This window comes from Carassius gibelio, chromosome B16 (genome assembly GCF_023724105.1).
Source record: "Carassius gibelio isolate Cgi1373 ecotype wild population from Czech Republic chromosome B16, carGib1.2-hapl.c, whole genome shotgun sequence".
NCBI lineage: Eukaryota > Metazoa > Chordata > Actinopteri > Cypriniformes > Cyprinidae > Carassius > Carassius gibelio.
Window position 1 is genome coordinate 12,379,495 of NC_068411.1, and position 21,895 is coordinate 12,401,389.

At 37.6% G+C, this 21,895-nt stretch overlaps 1 protein-coding gene across 5 annotated transcripts; it reads left to right on the forward strand.

The window, feature by feature from the left end:
• Positions 1-828: 828 nt before the first annotated feature.
• Positions 829-21,854, forward strand: zyx (zyxin). 5 transcript variants are annotated; one of them, XM_052578545.1, is made up of 10 exons: positions 829-1,082; positions 11,256-11,481; positions 12,347-12,591; positions 15,004-15,099; positions 15,900-16,469; positions 17,164-17,302; positions 18,466-18,635; positions 18,805-18,983; positions 19,672-19,792; positions 19,902-21,854. In XM_052578545.1, exons 2-10 carry the CDS (start codon positions 11,262-11,264, stop codon positions 20,013-20,015), a joined length of 1,854 nt encoding a protein of 617 aa, XP_052434505.1. In that variant the 5' UTR covers positions 829-1,082; positions 11,256-11,261; the 3' UTR covers positions 20,016-21,854. The 5 variants fall into 5 exon arrangements, with proteins under 5 accessions (XP_052434505.1, XP_052434501.1, XP_052434500.1 ...); XM_052578541.1 differs by having other exon boundaries at positions 856-1,082; positions 15,900-16,475; XM_052578540.1 differs by lacking the exon at positions 829-1,082 and adding an exon at positions 1,873-2,142 and having other exon boundaries at positions 15,900-16,475.
• Positions 21,855-21,895: the final 41 nt, after the last annotated feature.

Genomic DNA, 21,895 nt, shown 5'->3' on the forward strand with positions numbered 1-21,895 from the left:
TTGTTGATAAAAGTAGTTAAGGCCACCTTATATAAAGTGGGACAGAATCACTCATGAAAATGGGCTTTTATGTTATATCTGCATGTACAGTTGTAATTTGAAAGTACAGCATGTACTTTTAGGATTTGAAGTATACTGCAAGTGCACATTTAATATAATTAAGTACACACGGCTTCAGACAGCTGTGAATGTACAGTATAGTGCACATATTGTACAGACTTCTATTCTGATTCTTTATGGTGCTTTTTGTACCTCTTGGAACTCGACAGCCTCTAATCCCCATTCACTTTCATTGAAAGGTATAGAGCAGCCACATTTTGTGTGTGTGTGTGTGTGTGTGTGGAAGAAAATCAGTCATATGGGTTTGGACTGTCATTTGGTTATATAAATAATGATTGAACATTAATGATATTATGTGGACTATCCCTTTAATGCCTTTCGGGTGACCCTGTTTGCTTTGAATTAAACTGGAACCGGCTGTGGAAAGTAGTGTGTGCAGCAAAATAGAGGTTGACCACGACTATTAAAACTAACTTGACTTTAGAAGTGTTGTTTTTGAGTGAGGCTCCAGGTTTTGTGTCAGTTTGATCGTCTCACAGAGCACTGCGTGTTCTTGTCTCTTTCCCTCTGTGTCTTGCCAACCATTCCATGTGTCTGTATCTAATAAACCCCGACCTCCTTTATCTTTCCCACTTTCCCTCCCTCTCTTTGGCTCTCTTTCTCAATCACTTGCTCACCCACTCTTCCCTTACAAGGAAAGGCAGGCAGGGTTGATGTCATAGAATGAAGAATGTTTAAAGAATCCAAAGGGGGCGAAACGGAGGGAGAGAGAGAGAGAGAAAGAGAGAGGTGTTTGGTTTGTAATACGCATGACCTGTGCGAAAGACAAACGAGAGAGAACTTGTTTGGACGGAGGGATGGTGTCATTCCTTTAAGACATGTAGGGGGAGGTCCAAAAGCTGTGCATCTGAAAGAAACAGGAGTAGAGACTGCAGGAAAAAGTTATCTTCTTTAGAAATCACATACTTTTACAGGCCTACAGAGAGATACAAGAAGAGAAGGCGAAGGAGACAGTCTAACAGGTAAGTCCAAGATATTTTCAGTACAACAACAGTGCTGATCGTTTGACCTCTTTATTTAATCACTGTCTACTGGCTTTTTTGCCTTACAAGTGAAGTAACCATTGAACAGCGTAAAAAAAAATAATAAAAAAATAAAAGAAGCAAATAGTATTTGCAATTAAACTTAATTAAACTTTAATCAGCGTTATTCCAAGTAAATTGTAGAGTTTAAGGAATTTCCGATATTAAATATGTTTTATATGTATATTATATGTAACCAATAAACCACATATATTACTTTTATACAGCTGGTCCTATAATTTTTTTGAGAATATAGAAATGCACATTCCAGGTCTGACAATCAAAAAGTGCCCATAAATGTTCGGCAAATATATTTTAAAATTAAAATATTTTCATATTTTTAAAAACGTTTTTGATCATGGTTTTAAACATTATATCTATTTTTTTATTATACATTATATCTTTTTTTTATTATTATTTACTTTTTGTGAAATACTTTGCCAGTAAAATGTCCTTTCGTTATTTTATTTCTATTAGGGATGCTATTTTATAACTGAGAAGATACAGTACATGTAATATCTCCCCCAAAATTCATTTTTCACATCTGATCATTCAGAGTTGTTCACTAACTGTGTATTAAAGGAGGCAAAAAGTGATTTAAACGCATAAAACTTTAAAAGCTGAAGCCAAAAATGTGCTGATCTCTTACCATCAGTTTAGTTCTCATTGGCCACCGGTTTTGTCCCACCTCCAGCGGTCAGGAGAATGCGGAAGCGTGAACCGGAAGTGAGTCAAGAGTCGGTACATTAAGAAAAAGTTCATGTGGGCAGATCAGATTCGCTGATGATCATCCCCACCAGAGCTTCTTAGAATTAACAGAACAATGCCTAATGCCAACACCGCGCCATAAAGCGATTCAAATTCAGAAAAGATACACAATAAAGAGGGAAATTTATTCATTAAACTGTAGGGATTAAAAATAGACGCGGAGACTGCATTAGAGAAGCTGTAACGTTACTGTTTTTTGGCACAACTGCACCTTTCCAGAGGAAAACGAACTGTAAGTGCCTTTGTTTCACCTTTTCAATAATATGTAGCTTAATTTATGGTTCGTCATAGATGCATGCTATCTGTATTTGCATCAAAACCGCAAACATTGCATGCATTCACAGTAGTTTAGCACTAACTTACACAGTTATAGTAGTGACATATGATTGTGTGACATGATAAATTAGATTTTGTTTGTGTGGTTTTTGACTCGAAACGTATTTTAACTCTGGTAATGTTTCATAGTTGCATTGTAAATATTGTCATGACTGAAATGTTCTGTGTGAAATAACGTTAGCCATGATTGTGATGTGAGGGGTGGGGCGCACGCATATGTCAACCAAATGCAATCTTATTTATAAATGCGTAGGCTACACCTAAAGATTCGTGGCGGGAGTTTGTCAAGTGTGACTATCTCCATAATTTGTGTTATTTTCAATGGAAGCTTTATCTGTCTTGTTCCTGGGTTTCCAGTCAGATATCCATATAAGGTGAAAAAGCAGCTTGTTTTAGCTCGTGCTGTTCTAGCGGCTGATAAGAGAACATCAGGAACCGCTACACAAAGTTCTCGCGCTATTACTCGTTAGGTTAATTCAGTATTTGTGGCGAGATTGGTGTGATGAGTGAACGCAGGATTTGTCTGGGTGAAGTCCCTAAAGATGACAATGGGGTTAACTGGCCTTTGGGCGACGCCAGTGTGGTTTAGGATTTTCCAGTTCAATAAGAATATGCGCTGAATGAGGCCCTCGGCCTGGAATGAAAGGTATATCAGCGCAGACTATAATAACATGGTGCCTCCAATTTTATTTACTTATTTAGTTTTTTTTTTTACTTTTGCTTTATAAATAAAAAAAATTAATATTCAGTGCAACAACTTGTTTGTAATAATAAGAAGCCTAGAGCAGCCACTTAATAATTTCATTGAAAAACAGATGGATTGAACTCTGATTGGATGAGCATAACAGGCACATCATTGAAAAGTCAGATTAATGGAACAGTTCACTACCCTCCAAAAAAAACAAATGAAAACAGTTCTTAACAAGCAGGTATGTGGATTTGGATGATGCAAAGCAGCTTCAAGCAGCTTCCTGTTGGTCCGTGTAGTCAATGTTGGTCCATCGCGAATTCTGCGAGGGGTGATATCTTCTGTCTCTCACGAAATTTTCCATTTTATTTCTTTTTTTTTTTTTTTTTTTTTTTTGACTACCAAGAAAGTTATTTCTTGTGTGTGTTTTTTTTACAACACTGTATAAAATATTTTCATGTCAAGAATACATTTTATTTTCCACAGAAATCAAGCAACAAGCACGGTATTCTACCGACACACTTTATGACCTAATTATCCACTTAATGACCCAGTTATACCCCCCACACCCACACACACACACACACACACACACACACACACATATGATAACATTGTGCGATCCTTATATGCGAGCCAAACACACCTCAGACAGAGCGTGGGTGTGCCGTACACTTATAATAATATCGCCCCAAAATAATAGAACCCCGCTGCTTCTGGAGTTGTCACTGTACCAAGTTCCAGCAGAGTGTCTTTGTACGTGTTTAAACTGGATTGAGGAAAGGAAATGAGTCGAATATTAGTCATTGTAGACGAGCATTGCCATAGGAATGATTGTTCATGCTCAGTATGTCATAGCTGACGTTATCTTTCGAAACAGACTGTAAGTTGTAAGTTGTAACTAACCAAATTAGTCTTAATTTAGCCGTGAACACTTATCTACATACTGTGTTAGTTGCAGCTACTCAGCGACTTGATGGAGAAGAGATGAAATCATCTGTAGAGGAAGCCAGAAAACTGCAATGCAGAAAATTACTGTCAGTTCCCAGCCATAGAGGAACGATGAGACATTTGTTTGGGTCTACGGTTGATGTGTTAGACTTCTTATTTACATTCATGCATTTAGCTGACAGTTTTATCCAAAGCAACTAATTGAAAAGCTTTCTGGCCACCGGCATTCACAGTAGAACATTACTCACTGCAGTTTCAACATGCCTTGTTATTTATTTCTTATGTCTCCAGTGTGGTGAACAGAATGTTGAAGAATTTGCTCGTCTCATGCACTGATCCTCTAGTTCCCAAGTTTCCCTCTGAGGGTAATGTTTACAGGCCGCAGTATCCATCAAGGCTGAGTAAAGGGGCTTTGTGGAGCCAGATCAGCTGCGTTGTCTCATTTAACCCAAAAAAGAGCCAGACTCCCTATATCACATAGTCATTCTGATCAAGTGATGAAATGCAGACATGCGTAAGGCCACTGGAATCTTCATATTGCAGCTGTTTCTCTTTCTGTGACACACACACACACACACACACACACACACACACACTGTGAGAAGGTGCTGGTTCTTTCAAATCTTATAGTGGGTAATGAAAGTCACAGAGTGTTTTCCCTGGGTAGTGTTTTGTCTGGTTTGAACTGCATTGCGTTAAAGTTAGACTGTTGTTTTGCATGTGATGGATGTCCTCTCAGTAATGTATAGTCTTCTTCACATTATCAGAGAGTCTAGCGGTGCAGCCAAACCGTTACTGTACCCATGGAGACCAAACACAGCAGCCAAAACTGGCAGCTGGTGACCTCAACAAGCAGACAACATCCTGCGCTGCTCTTAGTTAGAGCTGTGTCTGGGCTGATTTACTGTGAATTCACAATATGTTCCCAGTGGTTTTGAAGGTGAGATAAAATAAGGTCATATCATGAATATTAGGATGTGCTTTTTATTTGACCATTTAGTTTCTTCAGAGACATCCTTAAGGACCCTTCAGAACGAAAAACTGTAACTATATTGATAACTATAATTACCATAATTTTTTTTATATAATTTTATAATTATTTTTACAAAAAATGTATGTAAATATATGTTACCACTAGGGCTGCACGATGTGTCGTTTAATCATCGATATCACGATGTACGAATCGACGATAGTCACAGCGCAGGATGTGCGATGTAGGCTGTCGTAGTTGATCCGTTATTCATTAACTGTACGGGCCAGCTGCTCCCCGGCCCTTGACGAATGTGATTCGTGTAGAGCGAGAGAGAGCATGCGTGCGCGAGAGAGAGAGAGCGCGAGCGAGCAGCCCCAGCCGCAAGCTCACCATCTTCAAACAACACGAGCGCTGTCTTGCTCTCTCTCCCTCGTGCATATTAATCAATTGACACGATGGTGTCGATGTTTAAATCATTTAAAATGAAAATGTAAGTGTGCTCACCCCATTTTTGTTTGTAAGAAAAAAATTAGATTAGATTTCATATCGCAATATATATCACAGAAAAATAATATATCGCAATGTCATTTTTTCCCAATATCGTACAGCCCTAGTTACCACTGTGTTGAAAAGAATTTTTACAATAATTTTTAGTGTAAATTACAGTAGACATGTTTAGTGCTTTGACCGTCCTTCATTTGAACTAAAGGTACCCATTGGCCAGAATGAATCATTCCATTAACTCATGTTGGTTGTCAAGGAACGCTGAATAGGTTGTTGTAGCAGCGCCAAAGCTAACAGGAGATGTGGCTAACTTGTGGGTCTCCCGTTCTCTATGGTGCGCTTAGCTAAAGGGAACTCAGATTTAAGGATGTGGTCATCCTTTCCATTTTGCGGCAGATGACACTCACAAGAGTAAGTCATTGCTGTTTGCTTTGAGCACTGCTGTCACGTCCGCTCTGATGATCGCTTACTGGAAACGGCTCACTGGATCATATTTTTCAAGTTCATTGTAGGTACCCGCAAGCTTGTATTGATCTGGAGATGGAGGCCATGATGAGAAAAAATAATCTTTTTGGACCTCAGGGTTTATGGCTTGTTTTCTGTCCTGTGTGAATATTTCATCAGAATATGCACTTCTGCATTATTAAACTTAACCAGAGGCGAAAAGTTGAAGAATTTGCACTTTACATGCGACTGACTCTCACTGCACAGTGCACACTCAGCTCTCAGGACTAAAAATAGTCTTAAACCTCTCTCTTTTTTGGCCTTAAACTGTGCTTGCAGTCATGGTTATGCAGAATCCATTTCAAGCTTCACAGATTTGGAGATGGTTTGGTGGACCACAGTTACAAGATTGTCTTAAATCATGAGTCATAAGTCTTGAAGGTAGGGCAGAAGGGATCTTTACCTCAGACATTTGGGAATATTCGTGTGAGCTGGAGCTCTTCTTTTCAGGACAGAACATGACATTGTGGTTGTAGTTTCGTGTGGGACTGACTTGCTTAATGATTCATAATTACTAACCTTGAGAAAATAAATATTTGCTGGTGTATAATTGTATGGCTGTCAGTGGACTGAACTGCGTGCTAACCGATATTTACACATTGTGACAAATTGAGTTGAAACAAATTGAAACAAGCCAAGGTGAGGAGGAGCTTGCAGTTAATTGGTGTTTGTTTGGCACAATGAAGTGTGAAGAGTTGTTTATGGTTGCTATAGTGCAGCATGGCTCCGTAATGCAGCATTCAGTTGATGTATGATCACAGATGTGCATATATCAGCTATTTTACAGTGGCTTTTAACCTGAATTTGCAGTTTAAACAAGGTCTGCAAATGAATCTGAAATTAAACTATACAGCAATGTTTCATTAAATGCTCCACCACAAACTCAAACTCTGCATATGATCTGAGTTTAGGACCTATAACATGCATTTTGGAATGGAATATGCACCAAACAGCGTCCCACACTTGTAATGAGAAGCACCTATCAACAATAGAAAAGATTGTTTTCTGTAAAATGTAAAATGTAAAGTGTATATTACATATACTTCTCAAAGGGGTCATGTGACATTGTTTAAAAGAACATTATTTGGTGTATTTGGTGTTATGCAATGCCGTTTAAGGTTCAGAAAATTATTTTTCCAAATACTGAACATTATTGTTGCTCCTCTCTGCCTTTCTGAAATGCATTGATTTTTACAAAGCTCATCGTTCTGAAAAGCGCAGTGTGCTCTGATTGGCCAGCTGTCCAGTGCGTTGTGTTCGATTGAATACCTCAAGCATGTGACAGAAACAATAGGCTTGTTCGACTTCATGCAGCGCCGCAAAGACCGGCTGCTGCCTGACAAAAGTTATGCATTCTAGTTAGCCTTGATGACGAAACACTATATTCTCATCGGTCAGATTGTGTGATGATAAGGACGATATGTGTTGCGTGTTTTTTCCAAAGTTTTTTCTTCTTATTTGAAAAGTCTTGATATTCGAATATCTGATATATTCAAACAAAACACACAAAGCATTAACAAAAATTAAGATTAGGGTATCTAATAAATATTCTTCTTGTATAAGAGTAAAGGTTTGGAAGAAAACGTTCTGGTTAACCTGTTGCTTATATTTGGAAAATGAATGACATTGGTTTACCACACTTAATATATATCACACCTGGCCTGTTGTTTTGGAACCTGGTGCATTTACCCCTTAGTTTGGTTAGTTTGGGCTCATATATAAACATACATACAGTACACACATCATGTATATTATGTAAAAACAAACGTTTATTTTGGATGTGATTAATCAATTTGAAAGCACTAGTTTTAAAGTAATTTTTTTGTTGTAGTAGTAGTAATAATTGTTATAATAATAATTATTGGTATTGGTAGTAGCTGTAGTAGGTAGTAATATTTTTGTTAATATTAAATTTGTTTTAATTTATTAAAAGCAGGATATAATATATTCTTTACAATTTACATAATTTTATAAACAAAATGACAATGCCTAATAAGTTTCTGTTTGTACAGTGTGTGATCATTACAGGATCATCATTTCTTTGCATTAAAAAAAATTGAAAACTAGTTCTCCTAATTTTTACTGAACATTTTCAAACTGGATGAGTCCATTTGAATGTTTGACTCTGTTCTTCTTGCTAATTTACTACAGGGCACATTTCAGATGAGAAGGTGTCAGTTCTTCTGAGATGCTGAACTGAAACGATGAGAATGAAAGTGGACTGCATGTTTCTTTCCTACCTGACCTAGAATAGCATGATTTGGCAGGTCACAACAAGGCAGTCAGGATAGAATAACAAAAATGTGGCTCCAATTAGTATAACTAAAAGATGTTCTTTAGTCATGGAATCCTTGTACACATCATCTGCCTTGGAAGGCAACAGTGGGTTGAAGTAGAACGATAATTGACTAGGACAGTACATGCTGCAACCGATGTCTTTAAAGTGTTTGCCTTCATCCGTAATTCATACTTTCGAAGCATGAGTCTTTGATATGGTTCACTGGCTGTATTACGAGAACTATAGAGGGAAAAAAGTAATGAGTAGTCATAGGGTCAAATGAGACTTGGCTCAGTGGCAACAGCAGGAGGAGGAAAAGGGGAATGAGGTAATGCCGTCGTTTTTAATGGCAAACATGCTTGAGGTAAATATTTGCACATAGCTCATGCCATGAGAGCACTTCTGTGGTATATCACATCCACATGTCTCAAGCACTTTAACTGTTTCTTGTTGAGGCTCGGTTGATCGTACCCCAAGGCCTCGCAATGGGAAAGTCATGGTATGACTTCAGCCCCGATAACCTCGGTTTGGAGAGCTTGCTTGAGTGCACACACAATCAAAACAGAAATTATATCCACCAACTAGTGGACTTTTGTATCTTTGTACTGTGCTTTTGACCATCTGTGTTCTGTAAGTACACCAATTTAAAGACAAATAATATTTCTCCTTTATCTTTTGGCATGAAAGGGTGCCTTGTACTATGAAAACATACAGTATTGTCAAAGCTCAAAACATGTAATTCCTTTTAAAGCATCTTATGAAACAGAAGCCAATGCAGGCCATTGTGTTCACATGATCAACAGACATGTCTGCTTGGCTACGAAGCAGAACGCTTCAAAAACAGCATTGCAAATGGAATCCTCTGAAGATCTTCAATAGCTATGTTTCCATCCAAAATTCTGAATTAAACTTGTGCACAAAATTGAAATATTGCATGAAGCACGGTTTCCATCCAGTCAGTTGAAGAGAACAAAATTGTCACTTCCTGATTAACTTGCGCTAAATATCATGAAGAAAAAGTAAATTTGCTGCAGTAGGAGAAGGCACTGTATATAATATTCTTTGTTTACAATAAACCATGAACCTCGGAGTGCACAAACGAATCGCGGTCATGTTATCTTATTTTCAGAGCCTGCTGTTTAGGAACACAGTTCTGGGAGTTAATTCTAATGAAGTACTCTGACGAGACTTTGCTCAAGTATTTTAGAATGACAAAATAAGCTTTTCATTCTGTTGGTTGGTTCAGTTTCATGCGCATTCCCATTAAGGAATTCACTCTGCTAAATTGTTTCCATTAGAGTTTATGCATGTTTCCTTACTGGATAAGAAATGTATCCTACTGAGCTGAGGGCATAAGTTTTTTTTTAATTATTTTTTTTATGCAACTTTTTTGAATTTATGTGCATTTTTGTACTTTCATCTAGCATTTTTTTTTTATCTGGTATCCCAGATAAAGTTCAGTATCCACTACCTAAACACTTGATGAATTAATGAAGTAAAACGTGAAAGCTTGTGTTATTACTGGTTTTGTGTAGCACCTTCTACTCTGCACATCCTTCTGATGCATCCTAATTAGGGCTGCACAAGTAATCGAAATTAAATCGCGAAGGCAATAAATTGCAATTAGGCAGAAGCTACGATTGTCATGCGTATCTTTCATTTGAAGCACAGTTCTGTGATCAGCAGGAAATGTTCATCCAAAGGCCAGAGGGAGCTCTTGTGATGAAAATCCAAATATGTCCCAAAGAAAAAATCCAGGAAATGGCTTTCCTGCAGCTGAATACAAATACAAACACTCGACTGACGTTATGAAGTGAGTTTGGAGTAAAAACATTATTAAATGTGGTATTTTCTTTTGCTCTCAGATGGAGCAGCATTTACTTCACAGAGCCTGTTCAATGAGAAGATATGAATCCGTTGTCATTATTGCAAACGATTTCGTCAATTTCATAATCCTTCGATTATATCATCTGTGATTATGAATGTGATTTTGCATAGCTTGTCAGAGAACAACGCCTTTGTGTGGTAAATGCTGCTCCATCTGAAAGCAGGTGATGGAGATTTATTACTAATCACAGAACTGGCTTTAATGAAAAAATGGGAACGACAATCGCGATTAATCACGCAGCCCTTGTCCTAATAGTACAAATAAGTGGACAAGGTTTATTTGACAAGGCCCATGTTAATTTAAGTCTGAGCATGAACAGATTATGCAGAGCGGCTGTTGTTTGAAGTATGGGCGGTTAAAATTCTATTGTTCATTTAACATATGAAGATGTAATTTCTTAAAGACGCAGGAGCAAGCAGAAAGTCTAAACCACTCATATTTTAATAAGATTAGGCCAATAAATGGACATCAAAGGACACAAAAAAAAGTGTTATGTGAACCTTTATTGTGAAGCCGAATTCTGAGAGTGAGACTTTCCTCTCTGGATATGAAACCAAGTTAAACAAAGTGCGGATATGAAACAAGTCAACATAAATATAGACATCATGAAAGTACCTGAGATTCACAAAATGAGAAGTGAAATGCTTGGCATCTAATTCATGAAAATCATTTTTCCAGAAGTTTGGTTAAGGATTTCCTTGTTAAACCTCACCCAAGTTATGCAAAGTGTTTGAGTACACAGAACGTTTTTCAGACATGTTTCCTTCTTGTTGGACTCTGAACTGTTTGTTCTAACTTGTTCACGTTGGTTTAAGTTTAAAAAAGGAACTTTAGTTATGACGAATCTGGGAACAGCATTGTTTACCTTGATTTATTTACTTCCCTGCAATTACTGTGAAGTCAGATGCTCACCACATCTTCAGCACCGTTTGATACACATATACCAGCCATTCTATCATGAAAGGAATTTCCTGCTCGTGTTCAGGGTGTTTCAAAGGCACATGTTCAGATTTAACCCAGATGGTTGACTAACCTACATACAGGTGGGTGGCTCTCTTGAGAACAAATTCCGCAGGAGTAAAACCGTTTCATGCACCAAAGCTACAGACCACTTACTTAATTATTTTCCATATGTTGTAAATCCAAACTATGCATTTGGGCACTAACTGTGCTGAAAAAGTTGTCTGAAATGTAACCCTTCATCGTCATGTTGTCATTTTCAGATCAAGATGGCTGACTCTAGCACTGGCAAGCCTATTATGGTCACTTCCTCTGTCTCCCTCAAAATGACTGCCCCTTCTTTCTACAACCAACCCAAAAAGTTTGCGTCTGTCGCTCCACCACGCCCCAAAGGACAGATGGCCCCATCACAGCCGTCATCGTTTGTAAGCACTGGTGTTATTGGACGAGTTGGAGAGATGCCCCCGCCCCCTTCAACTCTTTGCGAGGGTAAGACAATAAAAAATGTTTTTTTATCAATGTGCTCTTTGTATAAATATGTTTTATGTTAATTAGGACAACTTTTGTAACATTTTCAAAAAAGGTTTATTTTAACATCTCAAAATGTCATGTAGTGTAACAATAAAATAAAATCTATATATTTACACATTAAGTACAGTAAATCTCTCTGATATCATTTCCTGTTTAATGTTTTCATGATTAATTTTCTCACCACATGACATTGATTTCAAATATGAATATGCTTTGATTCAATCATGTTTAAAGATGTTTTAATTTATAAAAATATATACTTTCCTAAAGAAGTAATAATAAAAAAATACACTAAACTGTTCATTATGGTATTAGTAGCAATAGTTTGTTGATCCTTTATTATACATTGAATGTGAGGTGCTTTTAAGAAAGCTAACCCTACATGTTTTTGAGAATTAAGCTTTGTTTATCTTTGCAGACAGATTTATGAGCAACAGATTGCGCAGTTGGAGTAATTCTCTCCTCACCAGAATTACAACATGTGTGCATTTTCAGACATGACTGTTGAAATATTCACTTTTGAGCCAAGTGTTAAAAGCGTATAAACAACCAACTATGACTTGAAGGATTGAAATAGCCTTTTTTTATCTTATGTCGGCCTTATATTCATTATCAGTATTGTCCGTCAAATACCAGCGCTAATAATCTAAATTATTGTTTTCTGATAGGTGAGGGAAGCAATAGTGTATGTTAATATGCGTGCAGTATGTATCATGCTTTGTGTAGAGCTGAATGAACAATGCAGAAAGGGATTGTCTTGTTATTGTATGAGGTGGTGGTCACTGGTGCGAGTGTAATCAAATTCACTGCTTCTGTCCATTAGACTTCCCGCCCCCTCCTCCTCCACCACTGGATGATGCAGAGCTTCCAGCCCCTCCTCCAGAATGCCAAATCACACTCCCTGCATCTGATGCCCCTCCTCCTGCGTTCCCAGCCCCGCCCCCTGTTGCAGAAGACCTGAACCTCCCTGCACCTCCCGAGGAATTAACCTCTGCACCTCCTGCCTCCTTCCCTCCACCCCCACCACCTCCTCCTCTCCCTGAGACCGGTGCAGGCGTCAGCTCTCAGGTAGGTTACAAAACGCCTGATTTCATCTCAACTTGATTTTAATCTTTACAAGTCTTTTCTTGCCCCTACATCGTTTTCAAACTTTATATATTTCTTCCCCTTTCTTTATGGTTAAAATTATTTGAGTTTAAAAAAAAAAGATTCTTCCATGACAGCTTTATTCAGATAAACTATAAACAATAAAGACATCATTAACAGGTTAAATAAAAATCCAATTACTTTGTAAGGTATTGCAGTATTTGGCTAAATGGGCACTCAAAGCGCTTTTGATTTTGATTATGAAATATAACGTTATGTGACACATTGTTTACAAGCTGTTTTATTGACCTTTTTCCATTGTTGAAATACTGATTGAGCTATTACGTAAGACATGATACATGTAAATAAGTTGTAATGTTTCTTTCAACATATATTCTGTCAATTCATGTTAATTTGGTGCTATAACTTGTAGAAAAGGTGTGTTGCCACTTCATTTGAATTGAGGTGGCTTCATCTATCAAGCCGCAATAAAGAGCACCAAAATTTATTAATTTATAGTTAGAATTTTGTCATTAAACTGACAAGATTTGTAGGTGAGACTTTTTCATATTAAAAGTAACAAAGTAGAGAAATCAGTATTGTGAACCCAGCCCCTACCTGCTATAGCCAAAGGAAGAAGAAGATTCGGAGAAGCACTGATTAAACTTCATGTTTTAGCCAAAGATTTCGTCCAACCAAAACCATTTTGTTTATCAACATTTTGGTGCATTACTCATTATGGCCTGAGATGGCCTTCAAACTAGTGCATTTTACATAGTCTTATGTAATTCTGATAACTCTGTTTGTAAATGAAGAAAGGAAGTTTTAATTGAGCAGTTTGCTGCAGTAAACTCTGCTATCCTGTGAGACACAGTTATGCATGCTGCCTGCTGACATGTCCATATAAGCCCTGGCTCTATTTATGGATGTGTTATTGTGGTGAGTGCGATGTAATTGGGGTACATCATCACTCTCACAGGGCCTTGTTCAATCAAACAGACCTGCTGTCGCTGCTAAAAGAACAGTAAAACTCCAGTCTAAAACATTTTTGGGAAACATTTTCTTTCCATAAGATTTTACAGATGCACAAAGCTCGCTGACTGGTTGCTTAAATGACTGGTTAATTTCTAGTTTACCCAGAGGTGAAAATTCGCAGAAAATATGTTCACCCTAAGGCCATCCGAGATGCAGATGTGTTTGTTTCTTCATCAGAACAGATTTTTACAGATTCAACATTACATGACTTGCTCACCAGTGGGTCCTCTGCAGTGAATGGGTGCCCTCAGAATGAGAGTTCAAGTAAAACATCACAATAATCCATGAATAATCCACATGACTACATCTGATCAGTCAATGGCTTGTGAAGTAAAAAGCTGCATGCTTATAAGGAAAAAAGTTGGTGTTTTAATTTTAAAGTGTTGCTTCTGGCTGAAAATGCAGTCTGTGATTCATAATAAAGCTCACATCAACATCACATCGTCCTCTCACATCAAAATGCATCAGCATACTTGTTTAGAACAGCTGTGGACTGTTTTAGCTTGTAAATGGTGCTTGTGCATATTTCTCTGCTGATTCAGACATAAAAACTTTCACTGGAGAAAGCAATATTATGGATAGAGGACAGTTTGAAGGTTGATATCTTGGTGAATTAATTACAAACACACAGGTTTAATGCCGTAATTGATGAAATTGATGCAGTAAACAATACAAGTTGCTATGAATGACCAAAGACGTCAGTCTAACTCGTCGGTTGCTGTTGGAGTAGCTGACCACAGTGCCTGATCCTGAACGTTTACTTAGTTTTAAGGCTTGTGAGTTGTGATGACTCTTTCATTTCCACTGTCAAGCAGTGCAGTTATTTGTCGTAGAAAGTGCATATTTTTTTCTTTGAACATTGTGTGGTGATTGTACAGTGCCGTGGTTTTCTCCGAGCAAGACTGTAATTTGTTTGTGTCTTTCTCAAATTTCTAAGAGCGTCATCCCTCTCATTTTGGATTCACACGCATATTCTGCCCTTTTATTTTCACATATAATTTGATCAAATGACTTGAACTAGGCATTAAATATAATCTAAAAACACTTCTCAAACAGCGTCCTTATTTATATCTGATCTTTGCTCTTTTAATATTCTCTGGATTGGTTTTATTTTATTTTTTATCTCTGACCCAATCATTTTCTGTTTCACAAATTCCTTGTTTTATTGCTTTGTACTTTTTCCCACCCTTTTATTGCCTCATATTTTATATACTCTTGTTCTCTTTTTGACACTAGATCTGTTTCATGGCTGAGTCACCCTTTCTTGTCATTCTCTCCTAAACCACGTCCTCTCTGACCTCTCCTGCATCTAGTCTCCCAAATTCTCTCTTACATTGTCTCTTGTTTTGTTCTCCATAGAGGGTGTTTGAGAAACAGACCAGTTTTGACAGGCAGCTGGGCACTTTGACCGATATGTTATCAGAAATGGAGACGAGCAGACCTTTCAGTCCAAAGGTAACTGCAGAGCCTTTGACCTCAGATGTTGTAAACCTTAACCTTCAGGGTTCAGCTATTTTTCTTTAATTTTTTAAACCTTAAAATTACAATTCTGTATCATTTACTCACCCTCATGTCACTTCATACCCGTATGACCTATTTTTCTTTAGTAGAACATAAAAAGAGATGTTTAGTAGAATGTTCATGCTGCTCTTTCACATACAATGGAAGTATACAGTGATGAAATATTACACAATATAAAAATGGTCCAAGTGACTCTCTAGCATAGGGTGAGTGTGAGTCAATTTTATTATGAGTTAAAAAAAAATAAAAATAAATACATTTTTGGCAGGGGTCAACTTGCATGGAAAGGTTTATGGCTGATGTCCGTGATTAAAGAGCAAAGAGGCCAATGACCAAAAACGCTGAAATATATTATATATGTAATATATAATATTACAAATTCTAAATATTGTAATATTTACTAAAATAAATCTACATTTAAAATGAATCAATGTAAAAAAAAATAAAATAAAAAAAAATACATTTGTTGCAAAAATATTTTTTTATCTAAAATATATTTGCATATGATTAATCCCATTATACTATTTTCACAAATTAAGAAATAAAAATGACTTACACTAAGCATTTTGTTTCAATTTTCCATGTCCATAACTGGATAATGGAGGAACAATTATTTTTCACAATCTTAATCTTGCAACATTTTGACGCAACAATTTAGAAATTTTGTAAGACTTTTACCTTCCTTTTTCCCCATCAGATGTGTGATGTATATCTGTTTGTGTTTGTTTGCTCAGTTGCCTAGCCAGTTTTCATCAGCACCAGCGCCGAAGCCTGCAGCGCCTCCACCGACCGCTCCTAAACCCACCCTCTCCTTTCTGCCCCCTCCTGAGCTGCAGGATCGTCCTCCCCCTGCACCTTGGGCTGAGGAGCTACGTGCCCGAACACGACCGGCCAATCAGAACACAGCATCTGCCCCTGCCCCTGCCCCTGCCCCTGCCCCTGCCCCTGTGCAGTCATTTCCTAAAGGCCCAGCTGTGGCTCCAAAGACCAACTTCCCTCCCAGTCAACTGAATTCAAATTTTGGATCCAAAACCGTTAGTCCTGCGCCTACTGGAGGAGCAAGAGGGTTTAACCATGCCGTTAAAACCCCTCCCCAAAGCTCTTTCCCACCACCTCCACCTGCCGCCCCTCCTGCCCCCGTTCCTCCACCAGCGAATATTCCCACCCCTGCACCTACATTCAATCACTCTGAAAAATCTCCCACTGGCTGTCAGCAAAGCTTTGCTCCGCCTTCTCCTGCTGCACCCAAGACATCACCCGTCTCGTCATTCAACAGACCAGCAGGAAAGACTGTTCCGCCGAAGGTGGGTGTGCTTCAGATTGTTATTTTATGCAGTTATATAAATTAGATAAGGTGAGGTAACAAAGTCAAAAGAACTGTGGAAAATAAAGTTAAGTTTAGGCTTTAGTTTGGTGAATAAAATGCTGTGTTAGATATGTCTTACATTTTGGTTTCATGACAATCATTGCACATGATTGGGAATAAGAATTGATGCAGAACTGACTTTGCAGTGTAAATGATTAAAGAGAACCATAAAATAAACGACTATACATTTAATATGCAAAGAAGTTATTGGTTAGATTTTGAATTGTTAAAAATTAAATTAAAAATGATCGAAAGTGCAAGATTTCTATTTCGAATTAATTTTGTCTTTCTTGTTATCATAGAATCTTAAAAATAAATCCATAGACCGTAATAAGAAATCCTTCTTGACTTCAAAATCAGCGATTTCTGAAGAATCATTTGACACTGAAGACTTGAAGTAATGATGGTGAAGATTCAGCTTGTCCATTTTATATTTTAAAATATATTCAAATAGAAACTTATTTTAAATTATAATAATATTGCAAAATATTGCTGTGTTTTTGATCAAAAAAATGCAGACTTGGTGAACATAAAATATGCTTTTAAGGATACTTAAAAGATATAAAGTTTGCAAATCTATAACTGAAATGATCTATGAAAACAATGTTTGAATGCACTGATTTCTGTTTCAGGTGTCTGGTTCAGGTTCAGGTTCAGGTCCTGGTGGAGCTCCTCTCACTATGAGGGAAGTAGAAGAGCTGGAGAAAATGACCAAGGACTTTATCAAAGACATGGACAAGCATCCTCCTGTGATCGCCTCTCCAGCTACAGGTGCACTAATACTATCAGCTCCACCTTGTGTACACACCCACACCATTAAGATTTCATCCTAATTTCAGTGAGTTCCTGGTTTGGATGTTAATTTAAGCTTCATTCATAGACGTCCATGTGGCTCTTGTTTAACACGCCGCAGACGAGCTGTGATAAACACTGACTGTGCGATGGTGCCAGACGTCTCTTGCTCATTCTCCTTCTCCCTCGCTCTTTATCAGTTTATGTAGGTGTTCAGCTTGATATAGCTTCTCAATCTCAGTTTATTACTCTATTATCAGTGTCTAAACAGCACAGCGCTTCATCTCTCCCGTGTCTGGATCTCTCTGGATGCGTGTTGTAATGATCTCACTCTGTCTTTGTCAGTATCGAGGGTTTGTTTTTCTTGGTAGCTTAGATGTGTGCAGGTTCAAGCTAAAGATACTTTTTGATCAGTTTTTGATTTGATCAGTGTATTTATGTTCCGTGTTTGTAAGTTTATTTTAAGCCTGGTATTTTCTTGTTTATAGATTGACTTAGTTCTTTGTTGCCCAGTTTGTTGCTATGACTCTTTGATAAGCCCCGCCCCCTTGGCCGCTGTCGTGCAGTCAGACAAACACCACAAAATGTCCTGTAGAAATGAGAGCTACTTCATCCAAGAATTACAATTCAATAGTGTTTTTCACCTTGTTTTCAAATCGTGTTTTATGTTGGAACCTAAAACATATTCTGAAAATGTCTTCTTTTTTTCAGTCTGATTCTGATTTTGTTTTTGCAACATCATAGATAATGACGTTTTTCACCACTGTTAAACGTGACTATTTAAAAACAAAGTTAAAATAATGCAGCCTAGCGGCTTAACCAAAAAGCAAACGTCCTTGATTAACAACCTCAGTTGTTCACAGTTGGTCTGTTTATAAATAATTGTTAAAAATCAGTTCCTCTGTGGAGAAAATGAATGGGTTTTCTACTTCTGTAACGCAACTTTTGCTATTTATGTGGTGAACTGCAAAAATTCTAAAGTAGGATTGGTCAAGAATGTTTTAGTGATTCCTAGCTGTTAAGACACAACAGTGACCTCTCCTGTCACCTAGTTGGAACGCCATCTGTTTTAATACTACTATCATTAATCTTTGTTCACCTCATAAATATCTCTAATATTATGAACATATTTTTCCATTCAGAGGTGTGTGGTAACTGTGGAGAGGCTCTGTCTAGATCTCAGCCAGCAGTAAGAGCGATGGATCAACTCTTCCACTCGCACTGTTTCTGCTGCGTGACCTGTCAGCGCCCCCTGCAGGGCATGCAGTTCTACGACCGGGACGGGACGCCTCAGTGTGAGGACTGCTACACGGTGAGACATGTGGAATTACATCTTTGTGGTTTACATTTTTTTTGAATCAGAAAAACTTATCCATGTGGCATACTTTGTTCACGTTACGTTTTCTGACATTGTTCACCCATTTTGTTCATTAAAACGTGGCATTGTTTTTCTTACTATCTGTCTTCGTGTGGGTTTCCAGAATTCTCTGTGTGTGTGTTCTCGCTGTGGGGAGCGGATCAAAGATCGTGTGCTGAAAGCGGTGGGCCAATGTTTCCATGCCCACTGTTTCCTCTGCACTACCTGCGGCTGCACCCTAGAGGGCGCTCCATTCATCACCGATGATGATAACAACCCCTACTGTGTCAAAGATTACCATCGGTGAGCCAATCACAGCTCAGTTATACACTACTGGAGCAACTGAACTAATTATCCCATTTAATCAGTCATCAAAGTTATGAACAAATCAGAGAGATTTCAAAGTCTGTTTATTTAATTTGGGATTCATTTTCTTGTGGAAATGACTTTTTATATGTTTTTGGAATGTCTATGTCTTAATTAGATGTTCATGTATCCTAAATAGACAGTTAAATTGGTATTTTCAATCTTATTGTGTAGTTGACTTACACCTTGATTGGAAGTGATGCACAAAATTGTTCAGTTCACATTACCATTTCTTGACATATCTCATTAGATATTATTTTTTTTTTTAGCATTTTATGATAGCAAAATGTTTAGTGTGGTGGAAATTATGCAATTTGTATAAAAAGTAGTAGAAAATCATTTTCATTTCCACTGAATGATTTCTGATGTCATTTTAATGATGGATTATCATATATTAAGACTGAAATTTTAACTAGCAACAGAGCCATTTTAAAATAAAAAACTAAATTTGTAAACAAAAAAAAATTAATGTGACTTTCATAGAGCACAAAATTTAGAATAGGAAAAAATTAACACTTGGTTCATAAAAGTGCATGAAGTTGAATAAACACCCATTTAAAATGTTATATAATATTAAAACCGATGTTTTCTATATCTTACCTTCTCTCCTTGTTCTCTCCCTCAGCCGTTTCTCTCCTCTTTGCGTGAGCTGCAATGAGCCGATCATTCCCGACCCTGGAAGTGAGGAGACTCTCAGGGTGGTTGCCTTAGAGAAGAACTTCCACCTGAAATGCTACCGCTGTGAGGTGCAAAGACACTTCCGTTTGTTATCTTTACCTATTTGTTTCAGCCACAGAATAAAGGAATCATGTTTAAAAATGTCAAATAAAAAATGTCGACTCCCTTTCATTGCAGGACTGCGCTCGTCCTCTTTCCATAGAGGCAGACGCTGATGGCTGCTATCCGTTGGATGGCAGAATTCTGTGCATGAAATGTCATACCCAGCGTGCCAAGAAGGCCAAACACTGATTGGTGAAACTTGCCGCAAACCAAATTGAAAACACATAATTGGCTCAGCGTTGACAATGAATTTTCAGTATGTGTTTGTGAGTGTTGTACTCCTCTCTTCTGTCTCACATTCTCAGTCTCCTCATGTTTCGCCTATCCTCAACAAAGTTCTGCTGCTTTCTCTGAATGGCCTTATTCAGAGCTCGGTTAACAGCTTGCCCTCTTTGCCCTGGCTTTTTTCTGCTAGGGCTTGATGTGTGCGAGCACAGTGTTAGTGCCTCCCTGTTGAATGTTAAATGCAACACAATTTTTACCCCTAGATTGAAATGTAAAGTGTTAGAGAAATGATTTTTAGGCTTGAATTTTTACTGTAGTGGCTGACTCAGTGCAGAGGTAATGTACTGCACTGCCGTCTCAGTTCAGTGAGCTGTACGACTCCCAGCATGCCTTGAGAAAAACTCCAAACATCCATAAATTGTACCACAGCTACTGAGGCGAGATGTAACCTCTGTATATCCACAACCATCCATGCACTTTCAATAAGGCTTTCCGAAACATACCTTGTAGTTGATGAGAAGGGCTCTGTGTGAAATGTGTCCCGACAAATGTAAAATAAGCAAAAACCAAGCCAGGGAAAGGCGAAAGAACAACGCAATTTATCTATTTGTCATGCATGCTTAGTTTCTAGAAGCGTTTACTTGTAAATGAACAAAATTTTTTCAAAAAAGCACATTTGTTTTGTCCTAAAACGTATTGAACAAAACATGTGATGATACAGTTGAGTAAGTTTGCGTTGATGATCATAGCCAGTGTCAGTTCAGTTGGTTTTCTTTCCACATATTCCCAGAGGTATTTAGTGATTGTACACTTGAAGGTTCGATTTGACGATTAATAAGTATTTCCAAAGAAAAGCACATCAGTCACTGAGCCTGTTATATTTAATAATAAGTCATAAATGTGACATTGTAGCTAAAGCTTCTTTGAAAACATCTGGATAATAGATCGTATTATCTACGCAAAAGCCTCAGAATATACTTAACTAGAGCATTTTGGTTATACATATAGCAAAATTCATTCAACATTACAAAACTGTACAGTTCGTTTGATCATTTTTGTTTAAAAACAACAGTGTTACTTACTGTAGACAAACCAGCATGTTTCTGAACAGATTGAAATATTAGATTTTTAACTGTCAGCATTCCCTGTCAACATTTGGCGTTTTAGTTCATTTGTTTAGTTTTTTTTGTTTCGCGTGTTGTCGTGTTTTTCATAGCAGCTACTCTCTCACTAACACCACTTATTTTGGCTTTAAGGTAGCACTGATATTATTGCATCTGTATTTACATCCGGTATCTCAGAAAGGTTTTATTTATCTTTGCACCTCAATGCGTGTTCCCTTCCTGGCGTTGTATCTTGACTTTTGACTAACCAAGAAATTCTCGTATGTAATAATCTAATAAAACGATGGCTGCCATCATAAAAAAAAAAAAAAAAAAAAATGACTTGACCAAATCCAACACATTATGCATGATTTGTAGTTATTGTTATTACAGTGTTTTTTTTACATTATGTTGCACGGTTGCCTCATTTCCATGCTGTTATCACAATACTGCTGATTTCAGTAAGCCGTCATTGACCATTTGAACACTTATGGTTTAGCCTTTATGTATTTACCATTTATCAGTACTTTGTCCGTTGTTGTTTTGTGCAAACTGAACATCTAAATTCCTCTCTTAATATGTGAACGTGTGTATGTTTACTGTCGAAAGTATGCCAAACGTGTTATTTTTGCTATCATTGTTTTCCTTCCATATTTGTACTGTATTCTGAACTAATAAAAGTATCAAGTTGACAAATGGAGCACTTTCCCAGTGTCTGTTTCATTTCCTTGTTACAGGAAT

Coding starts and splice junctions, on each gene's coding strand:
- zyx (XM_052578541.1), top strand. CDS start 11,262: ATGGCTGACTCTAGCACTGGCAAGCCTATTATGGTCACTTCCTCTGTC. Junction 16,476..17,163: donor CTGTTCCGCCGAAGGTGGGT/GTGCTTCAGATT, acceptor TTTCTGTTTCAG/GTGTCTGGTTCAGGTTCAGG. Junction 18,636..18,804: donor AGTGTGAGGACTGCTACACG/GTGAGACATGTG, acceptor GTGGGTTTCCAG/AATTCTCTGTGTGTGTGTTC.